The sequence below is a fragment of the Sinohyriopsis cumingii genome, chromosome 9 (assembly GCF_028554795.1).
Source record: "Sinohyriopsis cumingii isolate HCF-2022 chromosome 9, ASM2855479v2, whole genome shotgun sequence".
NCBI classification, from domain to species: domain Eukaryota; kingdom Metazoa; phylum Mollusca; class Bivalvia; order Unionida; family Unionidae; genus Sinohyriopsis; species Sinohyriopsis cumingii.
In genome coordinates, this window is record NC_142969.1 from 105660207 (window position 1) to 105685485 (window position 25279).

The 25279-nt window shown below is 35.4% G+C and overlaps 2 protein-coding genes and 1 pseudogene across 5 annotated transcripts in view; 1 reads left to right on the forward strand and 2 right to left on the reverse strand.

Annotated features, from left to right (window-relative positions):
• The first annotated feature begins 211 nt into the window (after positions 1-211).
• LOC149792418 (double-stranded RNA-specific editase 1-like) overlaps positions 212-25279 on the forward strand; it is a 39406-nt gene continuing 14338 nt past the window's right edge. Inside the window, exon 1 of one of the 3 annotated variants that reach the window (XM_089970993.1) lies at positions 212-317. Coding sequence is in view for 1 of the 3 variants with exons in the window: in XM_089970990.1 (XP_089827116.1) it covers positions 23760-23826 (67 nt within the window). In the remaining 2 variants the exon portion in view is untranslated. Of the gene's footprint in view, positions 318-23725; positions 23827-24180; positions 24308-25279 lie in introns of those variants that run through there. The other 2 variants (XM_089970990.1, XM_089970991.1) reach the window with 2 other exon arrangements.
• On the reverse strand, positions 8928-19958 carry LOC149792419 (double-stranded RNA-specific editase 1-like; annotated as a pseudogene). Its single transcript, XR_016423559.1, has 3 exons — positions 19822-19958; positions 16618-17376; positions 8928-12578 (listed from the first exon to the last, which is right to left on the reverse strand). The product of XR_016423559.1 is annotated as a double-stranded RNA-specific editase 1-like (transcript).
• LOC149792420 (double-stranded RNA-specific editase 1-like) lies at positions 17264-20912 on the reverse strand. The gene is made up of 4 exons (XM_089969570.1): positions 20903-20912; positions 20041-20588; positions 19822-19912; positions 17264-17376 (listed from the first exon to the last, which is right to left on the reverse strand). The coding sequence occupies exons 1-4, from the start codon at positions 20910-20912 to the stop codon at positions 17264-17266; spliced, it is 762 nt and encodes a 253-aa protein (XP_089825696.1).

Sequence of the window (25279 nt, forward strand, 5' to 3'; positions counted from 1 at the left end):
GGAATCATGTCACAATTAGTACTTCCAGAGAACATTTTTTCCACTCTCAATTTGGTGGTGATAGAAAAGTTATATTTATGCCTTGGGGGGGGGGGGCAGGGGATTTAAAGGTACTTGTTTATTCTTGAGAATATGAGCTCAGGGTATGGTGTTCCGTGTGTATTTCGGCGACAGTGCACGGCGAGTAATAAGGCCTAGTGATGATCCGGAAGTGAAATCTGTGTTCTGTTTACATGCTGCTCTTTTGACAGTCTAGCCTCTCAAAAAAATGCAGGTCATCCTTTGACAAGAACTTCACCGTGAAGTCACCTTTGAAGGTATTTTAGATTAACATATGATTTGTATTGATCGTCATACAGTGGAAAGGTCAGTATTGAGAAACAAATGTAGAGAACATATAGTAAAATTAATTGGGTTCTATGTCCTGTCAGTGCAGTATTGGAGTAAAATTTAAATTGGTATAAAATCTTTATTATCAATGATAGAGACATGAAATTTGAATATGTTATGTATATTGACTTTGAAAATATAAGAATGAAATTAAAAATAAATAATTTTTATGTTAAAAGTTTAAATGAAATTAAAAATGTTTATATAAAATAATCCCCCCCCCAACAAATGCACATATATAATATTTTTTGGAATCATATTAAATGATATCAGCCTGTATATATTGCTACACCTCATACAAGCTCCAATGTTGGAGTTTTATCTTGTCAGAGAAAATATCTTTGTAAGTCAAAATCAGACCTTCATTTAAAATACACGAAGAAAAAATTATATTTTGTATTGGCCATTTAAACTATTTATTAGGGGTCCAAGCAGTTAATTTTCTTTTTATGTGTTTATGATGAGGTCACTTCCTCAGTAACACATATATGCTTGTATAGCCTTTGGTAATTGTTTATAAACATAGTTATAGGGTATTTAGTGAGAGGACAGAGATGAAAACTTTATACTATAACCTACTCAAGTTCTCTACTAACTTATTTTAAACTGTCTGAGAATGAATTACAGGTCAAAGGGATAAAATATACTTTCCCCAGGTATATTTACCCTTGGATGTAAGAAAATGTCAAAATGATGAAAGTTGAACACAAAATGCATTCCATTTTATTGTTCCATTTGGTTAAGCTGTTGATTGGTGTAGTGCTGCATTGTGGCCTATATGATGTTATGATGATCCATCTTGCTTTATGCACTATTAATTACTAATAATATTTGTTAACTGACACTCTAAAGATTGCATAAGAAATATTCAAACAGATTATTTGAATTTAACTTTGTACTACTGGTCTAAAGCACTCTCTGTCACAGATCTCTGCCATCTCACCTCTGTCTGTGTGGGTTCAAGTCTCGGAGTCAGCCAATGTGGATATGTGAGAAAGCTTGCGGGTAGCTTCTTGTGGGTCAGTGGTTCTTTATGAGTGTTTTCCGGGTTCTTCCTCCACCATTAATACTGGCCGCCATGTATAGCCTATCTTGTGCTGAAAAATGACATTAAACCCTATAACCACATTAACAACTACTGATCTTAACATGGTTACATATCCCACATGAACAATTATCCATATATTTTAGTATGTTTGGGATACAAAGTTCACATTCAGCACATCATATAGGCTGACATTGTACTTATAGTGAATCTGTAAGGCACATTTCTGTCTGTGAATCAATGAAAATATTCCAAAATTTTATTTTCATCATGAATATGCCTTTGTATGGTAACATATTTCAATTTAGTACTTTGGCAGAGTGCAGTATTGTAGCATCAGATGATATCTGTTTCCACTAAATCAATGAGATTAATAATTGGTAACCAACACTCTTAAAAATACACTATAAATGTTCAAACAGATCATTTGAATTATGTTTGCACATTGATCTTAACAAGTACATTGTATATGTTCCACATATGCAAATTTCCATCCTTGTTTACAAGTTTTGGAGACCAGATTTTCATATTTAGTTGATTATATAGGATCTGTTGGTACCTATAGTTGATCTGTGTGGCCACATTTGGCTGTATTCACCTGCAATATCCAAAATTGTTATTTACCTCATGAATAAGACTGCTTATAGTAATATATTTTAATTTTGTGCACTTAGCCAATGTGGATACATGAGAAAGCTTGCCGGTAGCTTCTCGTGGGTCAGTGGTTCTTTCTGGGATTTTCCCGGGTTCTTCCTCCACCATTAATACTGGCCGCCTTGTATAGCCTATCTTGTGCTGAAAAATGGCATTAAACCCTATAACAACAACAACAATAATTTAGTATATTGTCACTCGACATTCCTGTATACTAGTATGTACTAATGTTTGCACCACTGATTAAACCTCACCACCCCAACATTGCCTTAAACTGTATGATACATAGTCTACCTGATTAGTTATTTAACTTGTAAATGGCTAAATATGCATCTAGAAACCTCATATATTTTAGCATGAATTTATCACTTTAATACATGACCATTACTTCACATTTTTGAGTTCACTCTGACAAGTCTAATATTCTTTCTCATGCTTGCAATCTTAATGTTATTTTGAAATCACCATATCTAACACATTTTAACTTCATTGACCTACATCTTACTGTTTTCTAGAATTAAGTGAAACATGTTGTATCTTTTCAGGTCAAGCGTGGTATCTGGAACAAAGTGTTAGAGTTGGATCAGCTTGGAAGCTCTCTAGTAGTCCATTGGAGATAACAAGATTTCATAAGGACATGTGCAGTGTACTGCCATAAGTGACCAAGATTAGTTCATATCACCACACTGATATATAGCACCTCAATAACATGGCTTAGGTCTTCATGAGAGAGATTAGCACCATTTTTCAGTAAGATAGAGCCTCCCTAGAAACTATTTTCATATCCCAGTGTCACCTTTTGTAGTTATCAACATTGAAATGGAATGCATTTTTGCTATAAAACATGGTAGTGGTCCCATTAGAACTTTAAATTTGAGTGCTACATTAGTTATACAAAAAAACTGCACAAGTACCTGACACAACAAATGTGCAACATAGCACCTGTCATTGTTTCTTTAGTGTGTACACCTATATGCATCTGGACAGGCAGATTGTGGTTTGCTGCCAAAATCACTATGAGCTATGTTGTTTCATTACCCCTGGGAAAAATGTTATCAGTTGTACAGACCAAAACTACCATTTGATTTAAACACAATTCATTAGTTTAACTTTTCTATATAAAATTTGTCAAACTGAGTTTTAAAACTTGTATGAAAATGGAATTTTTCAATAAAATTTAGGTTTTAAAATTTAAATGTTTTTTTTAAAATTGCCATTAAAATTTAATTTATCAATATTTTTAAATTTCAAACATATTTTCAGATAGGCCTTATCTTGTATTACAAGTATTTTTTTTTTATTACTGCATTTAAAAATTCCTATAATTAAGGAAGATATAGCAAAATTAGTTTTGGTTTCTCAAGAACACTTGAACCAAACCTTGCACCCTGTGGAACACCAGCACTTCATACTTTCTGACAGGTGTCACATGTTTTGTTTGCAAGGAAACTAAAAAAGACTTCATGTATAAAGTTGAAATAGGTGTGGTATGCAAATATAAAAGTTTCACTAAAATTGGCGTAAAAAATGGGGTCTGTCAGGAATCAGGTCACAATTAGTACTTCCAGTTCAGTACCCACGAATGTAGTTCTAGTCTATTTTTAGAACATTTTTTCCTCTCATTTTGATGGTGATAGAAGAGTTATATTTATGCATTTTTGGTAGGGATTTAAAGGTAATTCTTTATTCTTGAGAATATGAGCTCAGGGTGTGGTGTTCCGTGTGTATTTTGGCAACAGTGCACAGTGAGTAATAAGGCCTTGGTGATGATCCGGAAGTGAAATCTGTGTTCTGTTTACATGCTGCTCTTTTGACAGTCCAGCCTCTCAAAAAAATGCAGGTCAACCTTTGACGAGAACTCCACCGTGAAGTCACCTTTGAAGGTATTTTAGATTAACGTATGATTTGTATTGATTGTCACAGTGGAAAGGTCAGTATTGAGAAACAAATGTGAGAACATATAGTAAAATTAATTGTGTTCTGTGTCCTGTCGTGCAAGTCCAGGTGGGTGGAACTTAAGGTGTAGGAACATTGCATTCAGAAATAAAGAACAACACTAGCTGTGACTGGTGCATTATGTAAGAGTTGTAGTTTCTCTTAAATGCAATGGAGGACCTGGTTTTGTCCTTGTCAAATTGACAATCTAGCATTGTTCTCTATGAGTGTGTGACATGCATGCTGAGGTAGGATAGAAAGTATATTTATTTCACAAAACATTAGCATTGAGGTACATGTATATAGAAAAACAATTGGTACCATGATACCAGGACATAAAGTCACAACTGGAATGTTATCGGCCATGTCTGTGGTATCAACATACACAAAACTGCAGCGTCTTATGACTGGATGTTACATTGTCCAAAATCTTTTTTTGAAGATATATCTTTTGTCATTACTTTAAAAATAAAACAACTATAATTCAAATCTCCTGCTCTGGTTAGATTTTAACATCTGGTCTTTTTTTTTTACGCAAACACACGATTATTTATTTTGCAAATATATACTTCCACAGAGCTTGTATAGAAAATATTAGCGATACAGTACAAACCCATGTACCACCACAAACAAATCTCATCCCTTTTCATTGTTGCCATTTTGTAAATCTGAAAATACAATATGTACCTAGATAATGTCTCCAATTTAGTCTTGCATGATTGGCATTTTGGGTGAAAATAAGTATTTATTAATATTACTTACCAGACAAACAACCCAAGTTCCTAATAAAATCCACCACTTTGCATTTGAATTCCCAAAAGACCAGAACTGATAATGGTTATTTTAATAATTATTTTGCGCCTCTGATAGGACACTGACATGAAATGATAAAAAAGTATGACAGGCTCCAAGGAATATATATTGACATTCTCACGGGGATATTCAAGTCATAATATGTTTCAAACTTACAAAATAAATGATGATTCAGTCACAATTATTTTCTTAGATATTTTTAATTGAAGATATAGCACCTAAATTATCACAATTTGGACACTAATATCTTATATTTGATTAAACCATCAGTGAAACTAAAACTTGAATTCGTTGTTGTGGGCTTACTGCCATTTTCCAGAACATGACAGACTATGCATGGCAGCCGGTATGTCAGGAGGAGGACAAACCATCGACATAACGTAAACTACTAGCAAGCTTTCTCACATACTCACATTGGCCAAGCCAGATACTCCTACCCATGCAGACAGATGTGAGATGTCAGTGATCTGTTAAAGCTAATGCATTATACCACTCGGCTACCCTGGGCCCAGACCCCCTCATGTTTGCACATATTGAGAAAACTAAGTTTTGTTCTCAGAAAAATGACAGAGGTCGATATAAAAAAGAAGCATAAAGTATCAAAGTGTGAAATGAGAATAAAGATGTAACAAATTTGAATGTAATATAAATGACACTGAGTCAGTATCTTTTAAAACACCATTACATTCTAAGCCAAACTTGTCATTTCGAGTGGTTTTACGTTCAATAAAAGCCCAACATTTTTATGATACTTCAAAACATGGGACGTGATTTAGCTGACCACGCTGAAAAATCATCTACTATGAGCTGCCACCAACCAGGTCTCGTGTATTTACACAACAAGCCAATAGTGCACTTATAGAGATGTATGGATCATAGTGATATTTTGTACAGCTGCATTGTTTGTTCGCTAAATAAATAAATCCATAATTATAAATTTAGCACTCTCCATGCATTCACTATTGTACAGCAGACTCGTATAGCATACTATAAGAAAACAGCAACTGCAGTAAACGGCTATAATAAATGTTACAGTTGGAGCATTGGAAAATCAGAAAAGTAATTGTTATAAATAAATGATCACTCATGACAACATTTTGCTCTGAACACCGATGACCGTGACATAACTGATTTTTTACAGTGTTCTAGCAACATTAGAAACTGTACAGAAAAGATACGGCACTCAATGCACTTTAGATCACAAAGTTTGTCCTTCACTAATGTGAATACGTTTTTGTGAGAATATCACATAATTTGGTGCACACACACACACATGTATATGTAAGTGTGTGTGTGTGTAAGCATCCATCAGGCTGACTAGACTGTGGATCCTGCGCCAATGGATTTTGACATTTGATTGGCAGTATTTATTGTGTCTAAAGAGTTCAATGCGAGTGTAGCAGTCTCTGTCACCGTTGTTGCACTGTTGTGTCCTGTAGTTGTGTTTTCCTTGGTGCTAGTCCTTTCTATGATCATTTTTTCTTATACTTTCTGAATATGATCCTTCTCGTATTTTGCGAGTCCCTCTTGTACCTCATGTTGCCACACATGCCTATCTTCGATAACCTCTTCCTAAGTATCTGTTCTGATACCATGTGCCTTAGGTCACGCTTGCATTTATCTTTATAGATGAGGTATTCCAGTCAGTCTTTTCCCTGTGTTCAGCTCCCCAAAAAAGAGGTTCTTAGGAATGCGGCTGTCCTCCATTCTTGACACGTAGCCCAACCAATGCAAGTGTTGTTGCCAAAGAAGGGTGTACATACTTGTGATTCCTACACTGTCAACCCCTGTGCTATTGGAAACTTTGTTTCTCCAGGAAATATTACGGAAGAGCCTGTATGCAAAGCCCAAGATTTACTCAAATATAGGAGTGTGATCACCACACAAGCATTCTATTCTTGGACGTTGTTGTGTTCTGTTAGCTCGCCTATGGGGCTATATTCGTTTTGTCAGTCTGGAGTGTGTGGAGGCAGCCTTCCTGATGCACCTATTAAGTTCACACTCAAAGCAAGGATTGCTTGTGATTACTAACTTCAAGTACACGAATTCATGAAATACCTGAAACTCAGAGTCCTGAAAGCTGATTGATGGAGGATCAGACACACCCTGTCACCCATGTCTTGTTTAGGCTGATGCTGAACCAAAAGTGCCTGTGTGTCTGTGTAAAGATGTATGAGTCGCTGAAGATCATTCATTGTCGCCTTTAAGTCTGTTATGGTTGGAAATCTTCCTGTCTGATTTACACTTTCTGTGGCTGACCCAAAAGCACACTTGAACAGGATGGAAAAGAAGATACCGAACAGCATGGGGGCATGAACACACGGCTGGTTCATACAACCTTCGAAGATGTACTTTTCCGATATTGAGCCATCATACATAATGATCCCTTTCTTATCTTCTTAAAAGGACTTCACAGTACTGAATAGCGTGTAATTCCTTCCTTGATCTGTGATAGACAAATTTTGCTTTTCTGTCGTCCCAGCTATTTCTGCTTCATTAGCATTGATGGACTGGAGTTACGTTCTGGCTCAATTCCATACAATGTATGTATGGATGTAGGAGCAGGCCTTGCGAACAAACTATATGTCTTTTTATTGAAATCAGTCAGATGCATAGTAATCTATAGGGAGATTTTCCTACTATTACTATTAAAATTGATTTAACATATGGACTCCAGACTTGTAACACCGCAGTTAACAGGTGGAGATTGACCTCATTGTTACGCATGGTTCTCAATCACTATCATAAGTGGTGACAGGCTCAGCCAATGAAATGCAAGATGATCTCATTTATATGCAAAGATCTTGATCATACTCGAACTATTGCCAGATATTGATGATATAATCTTTTACTCCTTATCTGATCTTAACCGGATCAAATCACTGCCATCAGACTGAAAATAAGCAAATGTTGACAGAGGGACAATGGACGCATCATAGGATCACAATGCCTTATGGCTAGGCCAGCCACAGGTTGTAATGTTTCTGTATGATGCACAATGGATGACATGTCGCATGCAGGCCCATGCCAACCGCCCTATTTTAACTTAAGGCCAGGTGAGCTAATAAGAAGGACCATTTTTGTCCAATATCCCCATAACTTCACAGCCTTCCAAATAAAAAATTACAACCTTACAGGGATTATGTTGTCCCATCGTTCAACAATAAATATGGTAAAAATGTATTATACCTCAGTATTGATTTGTGTTTTGTAACATGCTGCAAACTGATATTAAAACCACCGCTGAAAAAAGAGCACTTTTTAAGATCCAACTTAATATTATTAATATATATATATATATTGTGTTTTGTTGTGACTCTTATTTGTATCACCTTCTCTTTGGTTATATATTTCCTCAATTTATATAATTTTACAACATATTGTGAAATCATGAACTCGGTGTAATAAAGCAAGGTTGTTTGGATATCATAGCCTTCGCATTTTTGGTCATATCTGGCAAAACGTTCCAATTAAACATACTGAATTTGACAGAAAAAAGTTGCCCCAAATAATAACATTGAATCACACTGAAGAGTGTTTCCTGACTTGGACCTCAAATAAGAACGAAAAATTGCCCCAATATGTCTTACTGAATCAGACTGATGTACAGCATCCCAGTCACAACTAGTGAGTCAGACTGTATGGAAGTGGTCTGAAATGTAAGATGGTCAAGTTTGTATAGATATAGAAAGTGGTCTCACATCTATTGCCCATTCGATACAGTAATTTGCCTGAATCCAAGTTACAAATTCTTTGACTCAAAACATAACATAAAGCCCTACAATTTACTCTGTCGCTAATATTGCAAAGATGACATCTACCTATCATCAGGTGAGACAACAATACATGTTCATATCCATACAAGTGTTTGTATCTTTTTGTAACAGAGTGATATTTTGTAAAATGTTACCAAATTGATAAATTGTGAAACTGGAATCTTCAAAATGTATGCAACAAATATTACCATATTCCCAAATATTTATGTATGCACTAAATCCGAACGTGAAATTAGTCTAAGGCGGTAATAATAGGCAATAAAACAACGGCTTCTTTACAGCATTTCAGTAAGCAACGAACACAACAAATTCAATGAAACTTTAGATATTTATTGACAAAACAGAGAAACTACTTGATATTACAATGATACAACTGTTACATGGTTGAGCTGAACTATTTCTCAGACAGAATCATGAAGACGTTAAATTAATTATTGATAAGACAAATTATGAGCATGGTCACCCCTAAGACTGATTTTGGTTGCTCAGATGATCAAGACATATTGCTGAAGCATTCAGAGAAACTTATATTGATACTGGAATGCTTTTGAATGCCTTCATTGCTTTTTATTTAAAACCATTTATCTCATTACCTTTAAAATAAAGATTCAGATATTTAATTTATTACAAATTACCAATGAATGTTTATTAAATGTAACACTATGTTTTGTCCATTTGAATGTATAATTTATGAAGAAATAAAAACAATTTGTCTAAATCCTGTTATTTGCTGCCCACAAATTTACCAAACACGCGAGATTAAAGCAGGACAAAATACAAAAATACCACCAATGGTACATTATATGCAATGTGTGCATTATCACTTTTCTATATACACACTAGCAGGTCATGACTGAGATATTGACCAACATATTTCGTGACATCAACCTTTGAATTGGTCAAAGTATGCAGTTCTCAACTGAAACTACTAAACAGAAGCTATTATTTTCTTATACGACTTAACGTGTACTTTACCATTACCATTTAAATCCCGATCTTTACAGCTTGTTGTATCAATATGTGTGCAAGCCATAAACGTATATTGGTCAGGGAACATAGTTTTGAATAAATGTTAAAGTGAAACTCATTAATCTTCGAGTTAGTTGATCTTTGGTCTCTTGACCCCTTATTTATTAAGCATCTTTTATGCATGTGCATCCCATAACTGGTTGTTGGAAGGCTATAAAGCGAGCGCATAGTCACATCCTTCAATGGCATTGTAACTTAATGCATATTAGATGAGGGAAAACACACTGATTGCATATGTAACATTTAATTTTAACAGAACAATGGGTTAGTACCTACATGAATAAACTAAACAGATAAATTATCAATACATGATGCATTCTGTAGTCACTGTCCGATTGCATCCAAAAACAATAAATTCATAAAAATTCCTTGTCAAATATGGGCGACAAAGTAAACATATTAAGTAATGTCGGCAAAGATCATGATGTATTTTGGATCCAAGATCAAATCAGTCATCCAAAGCCATGTAAGACAAGATTTAAGGTTCTGTATGTAAGCATGTATACATGGCTAGGTCATTATCCATTGTCTGTACACAATTTAGTTTCCATACAAACCTGGATGCAAATATGCCCTTTTTAAATGAAGCATGAATAATTGCAAACAAAAACAGGGTCATTTGGGGGTGGGTATGGATAATGAACTATATGATTCAACAATCACCGATTGACTGATTGTATGAAGAGTTTCCGACAAGTTGAGGTATTCATTTTATACACTTTATACAACAGTGTGTCTCATTCTGACAGACTTAGGCAGTGAAATTTGTATTGATGATTTGCAATTAGGTAGATAAATTAATTGATATATTTGCGTGAGGAACTTTTTTGGGCCATCATATTAGTTGGTGCTTGGCTGTTTATGCCAAATGACAGAAAAAACACCTAATACTTATTGCTTATCCTGGATTAAGCAACAATTTTAGACCAGATGCACTGTCAGAGCACAAATACAAAGAAACTTTATGCCTTTATTGTTGCTAGTTTAAAAATAATTATATTAACAATGGTCGGAAAAAATGCACTAGATCACAGTGCCGTGCAGTCATTGGACATTGATACAACTGAAATGAACTTTCACAAATAGACAATTGTAACACCTTTACCCATATCTTTATCTTCAAACATACAAAACATCAAGCCAAAGTATTAAATAAAATTATTGTTTACTTTGGCACCAAAACTGTACCACTTCAAAAAAATTGTGAAACTTATAAAAGAAATGTATAGCCACCCCGTGATGTTTTATCCAGATTCATGTTACAACGGAGCGAGTTTCACTGTACAATGTTTGGAAACCGGAAAGAAATGTTGGCACCAGCAACAGCAACAATTGGCAAAGGCTGAATAATATTTGCATGGCAATTAATTATTAAAATAACAACTTCGGCAATGGAAAATCTGACAGGTTATTTTATTGCTGAGTTCAAGTGCAAATTTGCTAACGACAATTAGTTCAGAAGAATAACACATTTCAAGGTCAAATTTATGACACAATCAACACAATTAAATAAGTACTTATTTTAGCATCAAATCAATCATTATACTGAACAGAAAATAGCTCAGAAAAAGAAGAAATGTTTTACTACGTCTCTGATATATAACTGATGAACGCATTTGGATAAATGAATGCAGGATGCACAATAGAAAATTATTAAGTGCTGTCATTGATAGCAATCAAAATAATAAAAAATAGCAGTGCTTTTATAGGGACAATCAGTGACTACCCGGGGCCAGTTTGGTTACTTTGGCATTTTTCTCGGTCATTCAATTAGGTGAATGACATTATCATTTGCAAAAGCTGGTTAATATGAAAATTGGTCACAGTGTGTTGCTACTAGGATATGATCTTATCAATAATGAGAATTTAACCAAATTTGAAACAAAAGGATTTATCAAGCATCATGATAATTTGCAATGATAAACGTATACAACATAACTTATGTTCTGTTCACAAATATTTGTTTCAAGCAATACATTTTTCAAAGCATAAATTAGTTACTGAATCATTACTGACAGATGAAAATATTGATGGAAACATGATTTATCTATTAAAACAGAAGCTTCTCCAAATCTTGATTATAATATAAAAAAATTTCAGCTGAAATGTCATGAACAGCATTCTGAAATTTTTGTAAAAAAAAATTCATGCATAAGCTTTATAATAAAAAAAAGATCCTGTAGTCTAAGAACTAAAAGATAAAAAATTACATTTTATAAATAAATCATAAAAATCAAAGTTGATCATGTTTTGTTTTGTCCTGTTGCTTGAATATTCTTAAAACAGTAAAGTCTCGCCTCAAAGACCTAACTTCTCTTTGTAGGACTATTCTTTTGGAGTGGGAAAAATCTAATTACATAATTGCTTCTGTATCCCCGTTTATCGGAGTCATGTAACTTTTGTGGTTGATCTTGTATTTTTTCTGTTTATGTTTATAACAAAGTTGTCCATTTTGCAGAAACTTTTTATGCTTTCTTATCTACCATCATTAAAGGGTATCACCTGAGTCTAAAGATGAACAGACTCTAGACTGGTATTAAAAGTCTGTAAAATAATTACACACCTCACGGTAAATTGTAATTTAAAATGCTCTTAATTAAACAGCTATACAATGGTCCTCTGGAAAACTGTCTTGCTCAATGGGTTTCTTCACCCACTTTCCCAATCCAGATTTTTTGAAGCCTGAAATAGCTGCAGTTTGGCTGTCTGATAATCTGTCGCCATGGCCTTGACTTCGGAGTACAGTGGTAGCTTTTTGGCAGCATCCTGGTTGATGAAAGACACCAGTTGGCCATAGAGTTTCAAGAAGCACTTAAATATGGCTTGCTTACATAGATGAGATGATGAACCTTGTTCTGTTTTTCCAGTCGTAGTGTTGATCACTTCCAAGCCCGAGTCACCAAGACACCAGTTGACTGCAAAGTTTGGTGCTTTGCCTGAAATATAATTTTAACAGTAATGTATGAATATGATAATTGTAAGATTATATTAGGAACTAGCAAGACCTGCATAAAAATGAGTCTATAATCATATGCAGCAATTTATACATGCTTGTTACACAGTGGTCATTAATCCACTTCGTTGCACATCAACTTTTGACTTACATAGCAAGCTGAACCAGTATCTACTGCTCTGTTACGAGACTAACTGCAGTTTGAAGTCACTTATCCAGTCAGATTCCTGATTCTATTTACATTGAAAGATAGTTGGGAATAAACACTGCTAGCTCCGCAGACAACGACAAATGTCATATGTTAGTCTATTTAGACCGATCACACGTTTGGCATGTGGTCTGAATGCTGTCCTTTTGAAGAAACAAAATTTGTCAAATACACATCATTCATGAACTGATTTAGCTTACAACAGGCAGGATTAATCCATCGTACGCTAGAAGGTGTGTGTGTGTGATTTGGATATATAACGTAGCTTTAAACAATTTTCAGTTACATTGCTACAATGTCTGCAGTGTTTATACCTGTCAATTGCAGAGTACTGAACCATCTTTGAAAATCTTGAGTGGTAAGAGATTTCAATATTGCCTGATAGCAGACATATTGAAGGTAAAAGCATCACCATCTTTTGGATCCAACTAGACATCATATTAAGTATTTTGGTGAAAACATCATGTCATTATGACTTTCTGTTTAGAACTGGTGTTGCCAAGATATTTAAGATGGATGCCATGGTGGCCAAACATTGATCGGCATTATTTTTTTTTTTATCTAGGATCAATTCGACATAAAAAGAAAAGCTATGGTGAAAAAAGCCAGTTGGCATGACAATCAATGCTGGAAAAGTAGCTATAACACAAGTGTAAAGATAGCTGCCATGGTGGCCACCTTGGAGGTTAAATCGGCAACATTTTCATTCAGAGCCAACTAGACACCATCGGTAGATTTTTTTTTATGATACTTGCAAGTTGATATGTCCTTTTGTGAAGGATATCAAGATTCAGAAAATAAGGCAATGGTGGCCATATTAAATGTCAAATTGGCACTATTTTCATTGCATCACAATAAGTCTCCCAGCGAATACAGTATGCTAATACGACCTAGAATTCAGGAATAGTAACAAGAGAAAAAATATCAACCAGAGTATCCCCCAGGGGTGTAAAATTGAGGGTACAAAAAAAACCTAGGTGTCAAAACTAGGGGTCAAATAAAAAGGGGGGGTGGGTGGTCAAAAATGTACTGTCAAATTTTCATACGACTCATACTTTTTCAGCTTTAAATAGGATATTGCAACTTGCACAACATACTCTCTCTCTCTCTCTCTCTCAACATACAAATACACCAACATGCACAATTAACAAACAAATGCATTGTCCATTCAAAGAATAATTGTATTAGTTCATTTTTCTTTTAAAGTCGTACTTTTAACAGTCTCCTCAACAATATTATTGCCCAACACATTACATATAAGCCAAATAAATCTTTTTAACCAAATGGCAGTTAATTTACTGCCTTTCATCAAATGTGTACTATCATAGGTTTCATTGCACTTTGTCCTAGAACACATTTATCCAAATATCAAGGAGGATACTGATTCATCTTCTTTATAACAAGTTATACTTCAACTTTAAGATCTTTCTTTTATTGCAGTAAAAGTTAAAAACCAACAAAATCTGCAATGACCCGCTGACTTTGTAATCCAAATAATGCTTTTGTCTTTGCAAGTTTACTGATTTCTATGTTGTGAAATAATGTCTTAGGTTATAATGTGTTCTCCAGATATCTTATGGAGAACGAGGGCCTATTTTTAAAAATTCTAAAATCCTGTCACGAAAGGATTATTCACTTTTGCAGTCTTTGCAATCACGCGATCAGAAGTCACACCGGTAATCATAATGAATATTCCAATCAAGGGAATAATTTTCTCCATTTTTCATTAAAGTTAGATCCACAGTTACTCTTTTGTGTTCTGCTTCTTTCACTTTCTTCGCTAATGTTTTTAATGCATGACGTTTTAATCTGGCGATCACTTTCTAGTGCAACGAGGCTTGATGTTAAATATCTAGAACAGCTTGCTGAGCTCGATGGAAATCATGAGAAGCTCGCAAGATTAGGGGAAGCTACTCCGTCATAACATTGCCTATGCTAGTCTGGTTCATTGTTTGATATGTTTCCTGCATTGCACTTTGCTATACGAATAGAGGAACACAAGGCAGGGAACAAACAAAGCGGGGAATCAGTCAGTGCCTATAAGCGAAGTATATACGCTGCCATCCATTGTCCAATGCATTGGGTATTAAATAAATCATGATGATATTATGAAAATCCTTTGTGTCAAAAAAAAAAAAAAAATGCACGGTAACAAAATGTGTGCGTCAATTTTCTCCAGCCTGCGTCCCTGATGCACAAATGTGCGTGAAGGGAAACACTGATCAACATAGAAATTTGGTGGCCCTATGGAATGTCCAGGCATCACCATTTTCATTGAGGACCAATGATAACATGGAATGAGTGTGTGTGTGTCCTCATGGCAACATTCTGGGTAGTTTGAGAGGAACATGATCAGAAACTTATGTTAACGGATGAAGAATCGGACAATGGACAGACGACAGATGGACAGTAGGCAATCCGATAAACTCATATAGTCTCTGATCAGGAGATATCACGTCAACACCATTTTCACAGAGGACCAACGAAACCATGGAATGTGTGTGTGTCCTCATGGCAACGTTCCCGGTAGTTTTAGAGGTACATGATCACAAATGTATGGTAACGGATGAACAAACAGTCAATAAACAGGCGATGGACAACAGGCAATCCAGTAAACTTTTATGGTCTCTGATCAATGGAGTAAACAAAATATTGTTTGTTATTGAGAACATAAATATAAAAAAATTAACACTAACTTTAGTTACTTCTCCTGTTTGATATGGTTAGATTTTAAATCAAACATGATTTTCTGGAATGTTACACATACATACAGGGCCATTCAAGAATTTTCAGCAAGTGAGTGCCCAAGGAATAATCCTCAAATCGCTGATCAGATTCCATCTTATTTCACATGAGACAATGTCTTGTTATGATATAAAAGCATACCAGCCCTCATGATGATATCTGAAGCAATGTCTTGTCATGATACAAAGGCATACTTTTTTTTATGATGATATCTCAAAAGGTTCAGGAGATTGTACTTCAACAAAATTGACAGACAGACACAATTTGTAATAAAAATGAAGATAAATCTTAAGATATACTCCACACTTACATGACATAAGTATACCAATTTTTATGAAGATCTCTTAACGACTCCTGGGGATAATAATATTATCAAATGTATGATGGATGGACTGATAAGTTCATTGCACTATATGCTACCCTCCACCCATATTCCCGTGTGGGGACATGGTATGTAAATGTACAGAAAAATATATCTCTCTGGAGCAGGCTTTGGGAGAAATCTTTGTCAAGTTTTCACTAATTATACCAACGAATTACATGCATGTCATTATAGCAAATACTCTGCAAAAACAAAGACTTAGTTTAATAGTGTTTTTGTCAGTTAACAAGTACATTGCTGATCAGAATGAGGCTTAGCCAAGATGAGTCATGCAAGCTTCTCTGAACGTGACCCTTTCCAGTTTAATTGCCTGTGTGGCCTATCCATGCCAAGAATTACTATCAACTTGACTTCATATAAACTGAATGTAAGCTAAGAAACTAAACTTTCAAGAATCCATGTAAAAAAAACAAACTTGAAGTTGTTCATAAAATGTAATACACTGCCACACATTATTTACAATATTTGAATTCCTATCAGAAATACATCTAGTGATAGGAAGTTCCAAGATCAAACATTTCACTTTTTTCACCTAAAAAACTAAGCAATAAATGTGTACATATCAAGTTTACTTGACGAAAAAAGAGGAAATATAAATGATACATAAAGTTTTTGCAATCACTTTAAAAAAAAGTAAATAAGCGTAGAAGTTTTTGCAATCACTTTAAAAAAAGTAGATAAACGTACCAGGTGCGAAGGAGATTAAATATTTTGGTTAGTGCCACTTGAGCCGCTCTAGTTTTGGCCATCTTCTTGTTTCTTCCTGAGCCCTGAAAAATCTCATTATCCACGGTCACTGACATTACAAATGTTTTGGCATGACTTTCTCCAGTTTCTGACACAACCTCATACTTCAAGCTTGGGCGTAGTTCATTTAGAAGCCTCGATGGATTTTTATTATCCGGCTGTTTGGGCACTCTGGAACTGCAACCTGGTGAAAGATTTGAGTTATTTGGATTTACAGCCAAGCTTTCAGTGACAACCACTTTCTCCTCATCTGTACTCTTCTCAACTTTATTTAATATATCGGACCCCGATTCTGTGAGACTGGTTGTGATGTCCATGCTCGTTTTTGGCTGACCTAATGCCTGAGGGATTTCATGTTTCTTTGGGAACTGAGCAAATGATTTGAGAGTCTGTTCTGCAGGATCGTATTTGGCTTTCTTCTTTGATGAACCTGTACCTTCAAATGTTTGACCGTTAACTTCCACGGACATCACAAAAGTTGGTGCATGATCTGTACGGTTTGAGACACAAACTGGAACTCAAGTCCATTTTGAATTTCATTAAGTTGCATCACGGCATTTTGGGAAACTGGTGGTTCATCCATCTTTTACTTTTTGTTGCCAAAGAGTATGTTTTTCTCGTTAGAAAGCTTGCACTTCAAAAGCCCCAGCATTTTGTCTTCTTCAACCTCTGGACTCTCCGGATTTGTTACCGTGGCACCTAAAAAGAGATTAAAAGAAACTGCGATATTGAGGTGTAACGATTCATCAATATGTACTGGCATTAACGATATTGTTTGCAACAATAAATGCAAACTAAATGTATATCAGTTAAGGTACACAAAAAAAAAGAAAACTGAAGAACATTATGTCTCTTGAAAATAACATGTTAATTTTGTTTTCGTTGTTGAATTATGATCAGTCTACTAGACAGAACTTTTTACATTTAATAACAATGCCAGAACTTAACTTCCAATCCCACAGTAGCTGAGCCTATTGTTGCTTGTAACAAACTGCATGTAATACACTGCATAGGCCATGGGTTTGTGCTGTTTGCATCCCGGTGCAAATTATACATGACAGAGTACACAGGTCAATGGTGTTTTGCACCTAGGTAGATGTTGTTCATTGCACTGGTGATGAATCAATTGTTTCCATCAGAGTCAAGTTACACATGGTGTAAATCATGGATCTATGTTGTTTTCACCTTGTTACATATTATACAATGCAGCAGTTATCATTAGCGGTATTTGCACCTGACAGCACGTTTACATGGCACAAGCCATGAATCTATTGGTGTTTGCATCTGGGACCTAGAGTGCATGTTGTACATGGCATAAGCCATCAGTCAATCGTAATTTGCACCTGGGTGTATGTTAAAGATAGCACAGATCATCTGGGAATGGTTTTTTGCACCAGGCATGTGTTATATGTCATGGGTCAAGCGTCATCTGCTCGTGGTTATCATTATCATTAGCGGTATTTGCACCTGACGGCATGTTTACATGGCACAGGCCATGTTTTTATCTAGCGTCATCTGCTCATGGATTCGTGTTATACATGGCATAGGCCATGTATCTATTATAGAAGCGGGGTTATGGAACGCGATTCATAATGTGACATACACCGCGAAATGTGACAAAATGAATGGCCTTACTGCTCACATGGGGGACGGGCAATTTTCTTATTGCTGTCTGGCGTGAAACAAATTCACTTAAAAATATATATATCAATGCATATAGGTTCTACAGAAGCAAGAATCAAGATTTATATGATTTTCTAATGAAACTGAACCAAGAATAAATAAGAGCATCAACTGAAATTTTGACAGCACGGATTTGTCATAACTAAATTAGATTTAATGATTAGATTTATAAAATGACCTACCAAAGAGGAAGCAAACATTGATTCAAGAAACATGTTCCATAGAACTAGAACTATTTAACATAATGAAAAGGGATGAAATAGAAATCATTGAACATCTATTCCATATTACGCCTACCAAATTTGAATGTGAAATAATGAAAGTATCAGCTGAACATTCGACACAATATTTAACAATATTCATGGATTGATATCGGCCATGCAGAGGAAACGTATACCTGGATTTGTCTGAATAGATTTTTATAAAAAAAAAAGCTTCACTGGATGTGAGAAACGAAGATGATGTAAGTTTCTTTTAAGTTGTTAAGTTGAGCACTTCAATTGATCATGTCGATAGGACACTAAAATACAACCATGATAGCGTGTCACTAGTCTGATAGATATGCAATTAACGGAGGATGTTCATGGATTTGAAAATGCATTGCTACATCCGTCAAGGTGTATCAGATATTGGATGGTGAAGACAACAGAGCTGTATCCAAATGATTTGCATCTGACTAAACTATATGAAACGATTAGAAACACGGAAACAGAATAACACGTTATGATTCTTGTCTTTAAAGATATTATTAATTATTATAAAGTTGGAAAATATGACTATCTTGGGAAATATTTTTTTCGGAATGATGCAATTGCATCATGGGCTTTAATATATATGTAAAAGAATCCTGATTTCTTTCAATACACAAGAGAAATTATGAGAATACAAAAGATTAGGTTACAATGTAAAAACAACTTTGATAGTTGCGCACAAAACATTAATAACTATCATTAGATATTAAAAGTTATGTCTGTTAAAATGCAAAACATGGCTGTCACAGACAAAAATGATAAAAATTTCAACCCAAGAAGTGCATGTCAAATATATGGAAGATAAATAATTCAAGATAAAGTTCACACAATCAGGACCATTTAGCAGGCAGGTATGAAATGTAACTTTACAAATTTTCAGTCATATCACTACAATGTCTGCAATGTTTATAGTATTGTCTAGCGCTGGGGCATCATGCCACAGACATGTAACATGATGTCCCACCCAGTCACATTATCCTGACACCAGGCCAACCAGCCCTAACACTAATTTCTTAATGCTGAGTGCCTAATGAGGCAGCTATTAGTACCATTTTTTTTTTAGTCTTTGGAATTAATCAGCCTGGGTTTAAACCTGCGACTTCCCGCATCCAAGGCGGAAGCTCTAACCACTAGGCCACCAGAGCCGTAAAATATATATGAATTATTCAGTGTTCGCAATCACATTAAATACATGTACAATGATACCTACCAGGTGGAAAGGAGAACTCCAAATTGAAGATTTTAGTTAGTGCCACTTGAGCAGCTCTGCCTTTGGCCATCCTCTTGCTTCTACCTGAGCCCTGAAAAACCTCATTATGCACAGTTACTGACATTACAAAAATGTTGTCATGGCATCCTCCAATTTCTGACACAAATGCATACTTCAAACCAGGACGTAGTTCATTCAAAATCATCAGTGGATTTTTACCATCTGTCTGGGCACCTTGGACTTGCGACCTGGAGAAAGATTTGAGCCATTTGGATTTACATTCAAGCTTCTGCTGACAACCGTTTTCTCTTCATCGGGACTCTTCTCAAATTTATTGAACAACACATTGGCCCCTGACTCTGCAAGATTAGTTGTGAAATAAACGCTCGTTATTTGTTGACCCATTGCCTGATGGGCATCATAAGCATTGGGGAACTGAACAAATGATTTGAGGGCTTGTTCTGCGGCATTGAGTTTGGCTTTCTTCTTTGATGAACATTTACCTTCAAATATTTGACCACTGACTTCCACGGACATCATAAAAGTTTGTGCATGAACTGGTCCAGTCTGAAACACAAACTGGAACTCAAGCCCAGGTTTAATTTCATTGAGTTGCATGAAGGCATTCTTGGGAACTGTTGGTCCATATGTCTTTTGCTTCTTCTTGCCAAAAGGGTCATTTTCCTCATTAGAGTGTTGGCGCTTGAAACACCCCTTCATTTTGTCTTCTTCACCTTCTGCATCCTCAGGTTTTTCTATCTTGTTATCTAAATAAAGAAGAAAGAAAAAAGGATGAAAAGAATATTGCCATCATGAAAAGTATTTTTTTTTTATATGAACTGGTATCAATATTTTCTGCAAAAACTATAATATATATATATATATATATATATCTCACAGAATAAGGCAAGAAATAACTTGGTTTCGCCTTAGAAAGATTTGATCATTTTTCGTCGTACATGTATATAACATTACCAAAGTGGATAATTGTTTTTCTAGTTAACTGACTGTACTAGCATGTATCTTGTCATGGCAGCGAGAGACACAAAAAGCACAGTATGCAAGGGTATTTTACACTTACTAATACTCATTCTCCTGTAGATTTAAGGCAAATTTCTTTTCTGACTGATACATTGGTCTGTTGGGATCTTGTCAAGGAGTATATGTTCTCCATTTTGTTCTAGAGTTATAGGGGTAAGTATTACATTTTTATTTTATATGTGAAGAGATTTTCAGTTTTCATGTCTTAGTGTGAAATGTTGCCTTTACCACTATGCGGATTTGAAACGCTGTGAAATTTTGATCTGTTACAAGTTGCTATTAAGAGTTTAATTTAGTAGCATGTATCTATCGATTTTAATTCTGTATCTGCTATTATGACCAGTCTGGTTTTATCCAACAAAGACGAAGTTTCTTTGAACGGTTATCGCTAACATTCAATATCATTCTAAGTCCATAATCTCCACCACAGATAAAATATTTGTCCCTACTTATTAAAACTGGCTTGTCAGCCGTCTTTGGCACATACACGTGTTTGCGAAAAGCATTTGTACATAAAAGTTCTGGCACAATACACATGCTATGAAATTTTATTTCCGTAACTGTTATTGTATCCCGAAGATCATTTTCAGGAATGACATGCTTAGGGACATCACACAGTTTTTTTTATATAAGAAAAGACAATATTGTCTGTTTGTATAAAAAATAATTGTATTTATATCTGATAGCAATATGCTCGATTACGGTTCAACTTCACTCTTCTGTCTTTCGATATAGGCCAGATAACTTAAGTTTTATTTTTATTTTTGTGCTATAGGGGCACATAATTTCACGTATAATCTATGTATCATTTCGATTAAGTAAATATCCTAATTGACAATTAAATCAGTGTGTGTTTGTGATTTGGAGTTTTCATGTAGCTTTAAACAAAATTCAGTCATATTGCTACGATGTCTGCAGTGTGACAGTTTATAGTGATGTCTAGCACTGGGGCATCATGCCAGGCATGTAGCATAATGTCCCACCCAGTCACATTATCCTGAACGGTGACAATTAAATCATTATCTTGAATATACATGATGACTCGTGTTGATAAAGGTTTGTTAGGGACTCAAAATAGCGGTGCAATATACGCGCTCATTGCCTTGTGGGTATTTGCTTACATATTCGTGATGTCTGTGAAAACAACCATTGTAAATGACCAATGACCATAGGCCAATGTATTAATCAGAACCTTTTGTGTTGCATGCATTTTTTCTTATCTTGAACTGTGAAAAAATGAGTTATGTTCAAAGACAAACGATTTGCAGAACAGTTAAACATACTTGCAGATTTTGCCAAAGTAACATGAACGGCTGCCAACAATATCTATATGCACTCTATATCGATTAGGTGCACAGTTACAAGTTGTTTAAAGAACGTCTAGGCCTATACAAGACATTAGAAGGGGGAAAAAAAGCTTTAAAATCGAGTTGTGCATATTTGGAAGTCTATTCAGCATTGTGTATTTATTAACAAAAATATTGTTAACCATTGAAATTGCTGTTTTTAGCTTTAACGTCATTCATCAGCACATGAAAGACTATGCATAATGGCCAGCATAATTGGAGGAATAAACTGGCAAGAACCAACTACCAACGTGTTGTTTCTGACAAGCTTTCAGAGTTTCTCATGAACCAAGTTAGCTGAGCCCAGAATCTATATCGCACATAGATGAGATGACGTGTGAGTAATCTATAAAAGCCAACGCCCTGCCACCTGAGGCCCCGTGAACCAATTCAAGTAACCTATACACATTGCACATGACATTAGACTCAAAATTAGAGTACAGTATTGTACAAGATACATGCAATATTCTTCCAAATTATTTATAAGAGCTGTCTATATCTTTCGACCCTAAAGCAAGGCATATTCAAACATCTCTTTATTTACATACTATGTCAATTTTCAAGTATACAGCCTACATTAAAATAAATTTGATTTCTTACCAACGACATGAAGTAGCAATCTCTTGCGCCTTTTCAAAACTTCAAGGTGTGACGGAAAAAGCCGAGGATATTTCAATTTTTTGCGCCAAAACCAATGGAGTCTCTTCTGAACTTTGCGTAACCATCGTATCCAACGAACGATAACACCTGCCATGTTACGAACGAAGTTATAAAAAATAATCGAGCTACGCGTGATGACCGACCTTTACCAAAACACATCGCTTGGTCCACGGAAGATAACTGCTTATTTGCAAACAAGTTTGTGGGTATATGGAGTTAAGGTGATAGAAATTAAAATCACAGTCAGCGAATTCATTTGAATCAACATCGTTTTAAAATCCGATAAAACTTCCATAAACCCGTCAGATGCCCATATCCCTTTTAAAAAAAACATAAGAAGTGACCCATACACCATCTAAAGGATCTCTCTCTCTCTCTCTCTCTCTCTCTCTCTCTATATATATATATACGTAAACCAGAGTCATTTCTCATGATGAACATATTTACCACACTTGATCAATCGTCTATATTTACATAATATTCTATTCCTTACTATTTTTTTCTCATGCTTTATTTGGTATGTGTGATGGGGGGTGGGGGAATGAGTATTCAATTCTCAGACCCTCTTACTCTGTGGTTGTGTTCCTCATTCAAAACTTTTATTGGATTTGTGTGGCTGGAAGGTATGTAATTCTCTGTCTGACGAATGTGACAGGTGTTCAAAGTCAAAACTTAAAAACAAAAGTATGTATGTATGTATGTATGTATGTAGGTATGTATGTATGTATGTATAGCACAAGATAGGCTATAGAAGGCGGCCAGTAGAAAAGGTGGAAGGAAGAACCAGGGAAAACCCCAAAAGAACCACCCACCCACGAGAAGCTACTGGCAAGTTTTCTCACATACCGACATCGGCCGAATCCGAGACTAACACACGCATACAGAGGTGAGATGGCAGTGATCTGTAACGGTGAGCGCTTTAATCCACTCGGCGCCCCTATGAACGTGATGAACATATGTATGTATGTATGTATGTATGTATGTATGTAATGAAAACATATACAAGCTCGCACACCACTCTCGTAAACAAACATGTAGGACATGTAAAAGCATATAATAGCATGTTCACCGGATTCGTTTTTTATACTGAAATTATTTTACCATACTTGAGCAATTGTGACTCCACTTAGTCTGTATTTACATACTATCTATCACTATCCAGTTTAGGAAGGTATTTCGACTTTCATGTCCTAATCAATATTTATTGATAAAAAGCTGAAAAAGGCGGATATCTCGTCTAGCTGATAGTCGGGTCGTCCTGATAAATTATTCATTGTTTTTTCGATATGTTTTGGTGTCAATGCAATTACGGAAACAACAATCTAGTTTCAGTTTCACTTCAAAGTGATATCTAACTGTTCATTTGACCTGTGATTTTGCGAAAGATACCTATATGTAACGGGTTCATGCGTAATAAATAATAGTTCCTGTTGAAGAGAGTAAGTATCAAATAATTTCTCTCACACAAATCTCTCTCTCTCTCTCCTATATATATATATATATATATATATATATATATATATATATTGGCGACAGTACCAATGTTATTAATGCCTTATGTGGGCCTAAAGTTAGTGACAGTGCTTATGATATTGTAGTTTTATGTGGCCATATTGTGTGCCAGATATTCACATGAACAACGTTTCCTATTAATATTGGAAATACCGTAATGTAATGAAATTCGGAGAAAGATACTCGCTATGCAAGTCATGATCTAGGTTGCGTTTTCATTTTACTGTCTTTCAGCGGATGTATTCATTCCAATGGTCAATACCTAAGGGATGACGCACGCGAAGAGTTTGATCCTAAACTTCTTTTCAGGAAAGAAAATATGCCTGCTAAATCATTCAGTTTTTGTAATTAGAGGCTTGGAGGGTAAACTAACGACCATGACTATAGAAGAGACGTGTAAAATATGTATGGGCAAAGCAGTGGCGTCACTAGGGTTGGTGTCACCCAGTGTGGTAACTCATGGTGTCACCCCCATGGACCTCCTGCCAACACACAATTTTTTTATTATTATATAGACAGTCATTTTGGTGCGATCCGCCCCCCCCCCCTCCATTGACGCCACTGGGGCAAAGCTATTTACTTGCCTATGCACAATATAAACTTCCGTATATGAACACACTCCAACATGAACCCAACGACTACACTGTCGTTATTGAAAGCAATACAATTAATGTATGCAGCATGTAGAAACTATTAATCGGGGGAGCTGTCCTTTTATCGTGCTGTGTGTGTGTAGTAGTAGTAGTAGTAGTAGTAGTAGCAGTAGTAGTAAAACAGGTCAATTTTAATATTTCACAAATGTTAAAATTTAGCAGATATCTCTTAGCAAGTGATCGCGGGATGCCAAAGAAAGTGATTTGTGTAAAGCCCAAATGGCGTAATTACAATAATTCGACCTT

Coding starts and splice junctions, on each gene's coding strand:
- LOC149792420 (XM_089969570.1), bottom strand. Junction 19,913..20,040: donor CCAAGGTGCCCAGACAGATG/GTAAAAATCCAC, acceptor GAGGTTTTTCAG/GGCTCAGGTAGAAGCAAGAG. Junction 17,377..19,821: donor GGAGTTCTCCTTTCCACCTG/GTAGGTATCATT, acceptor ATCTCTTTTTAG/GTGCCACGGTAACAAATCCG.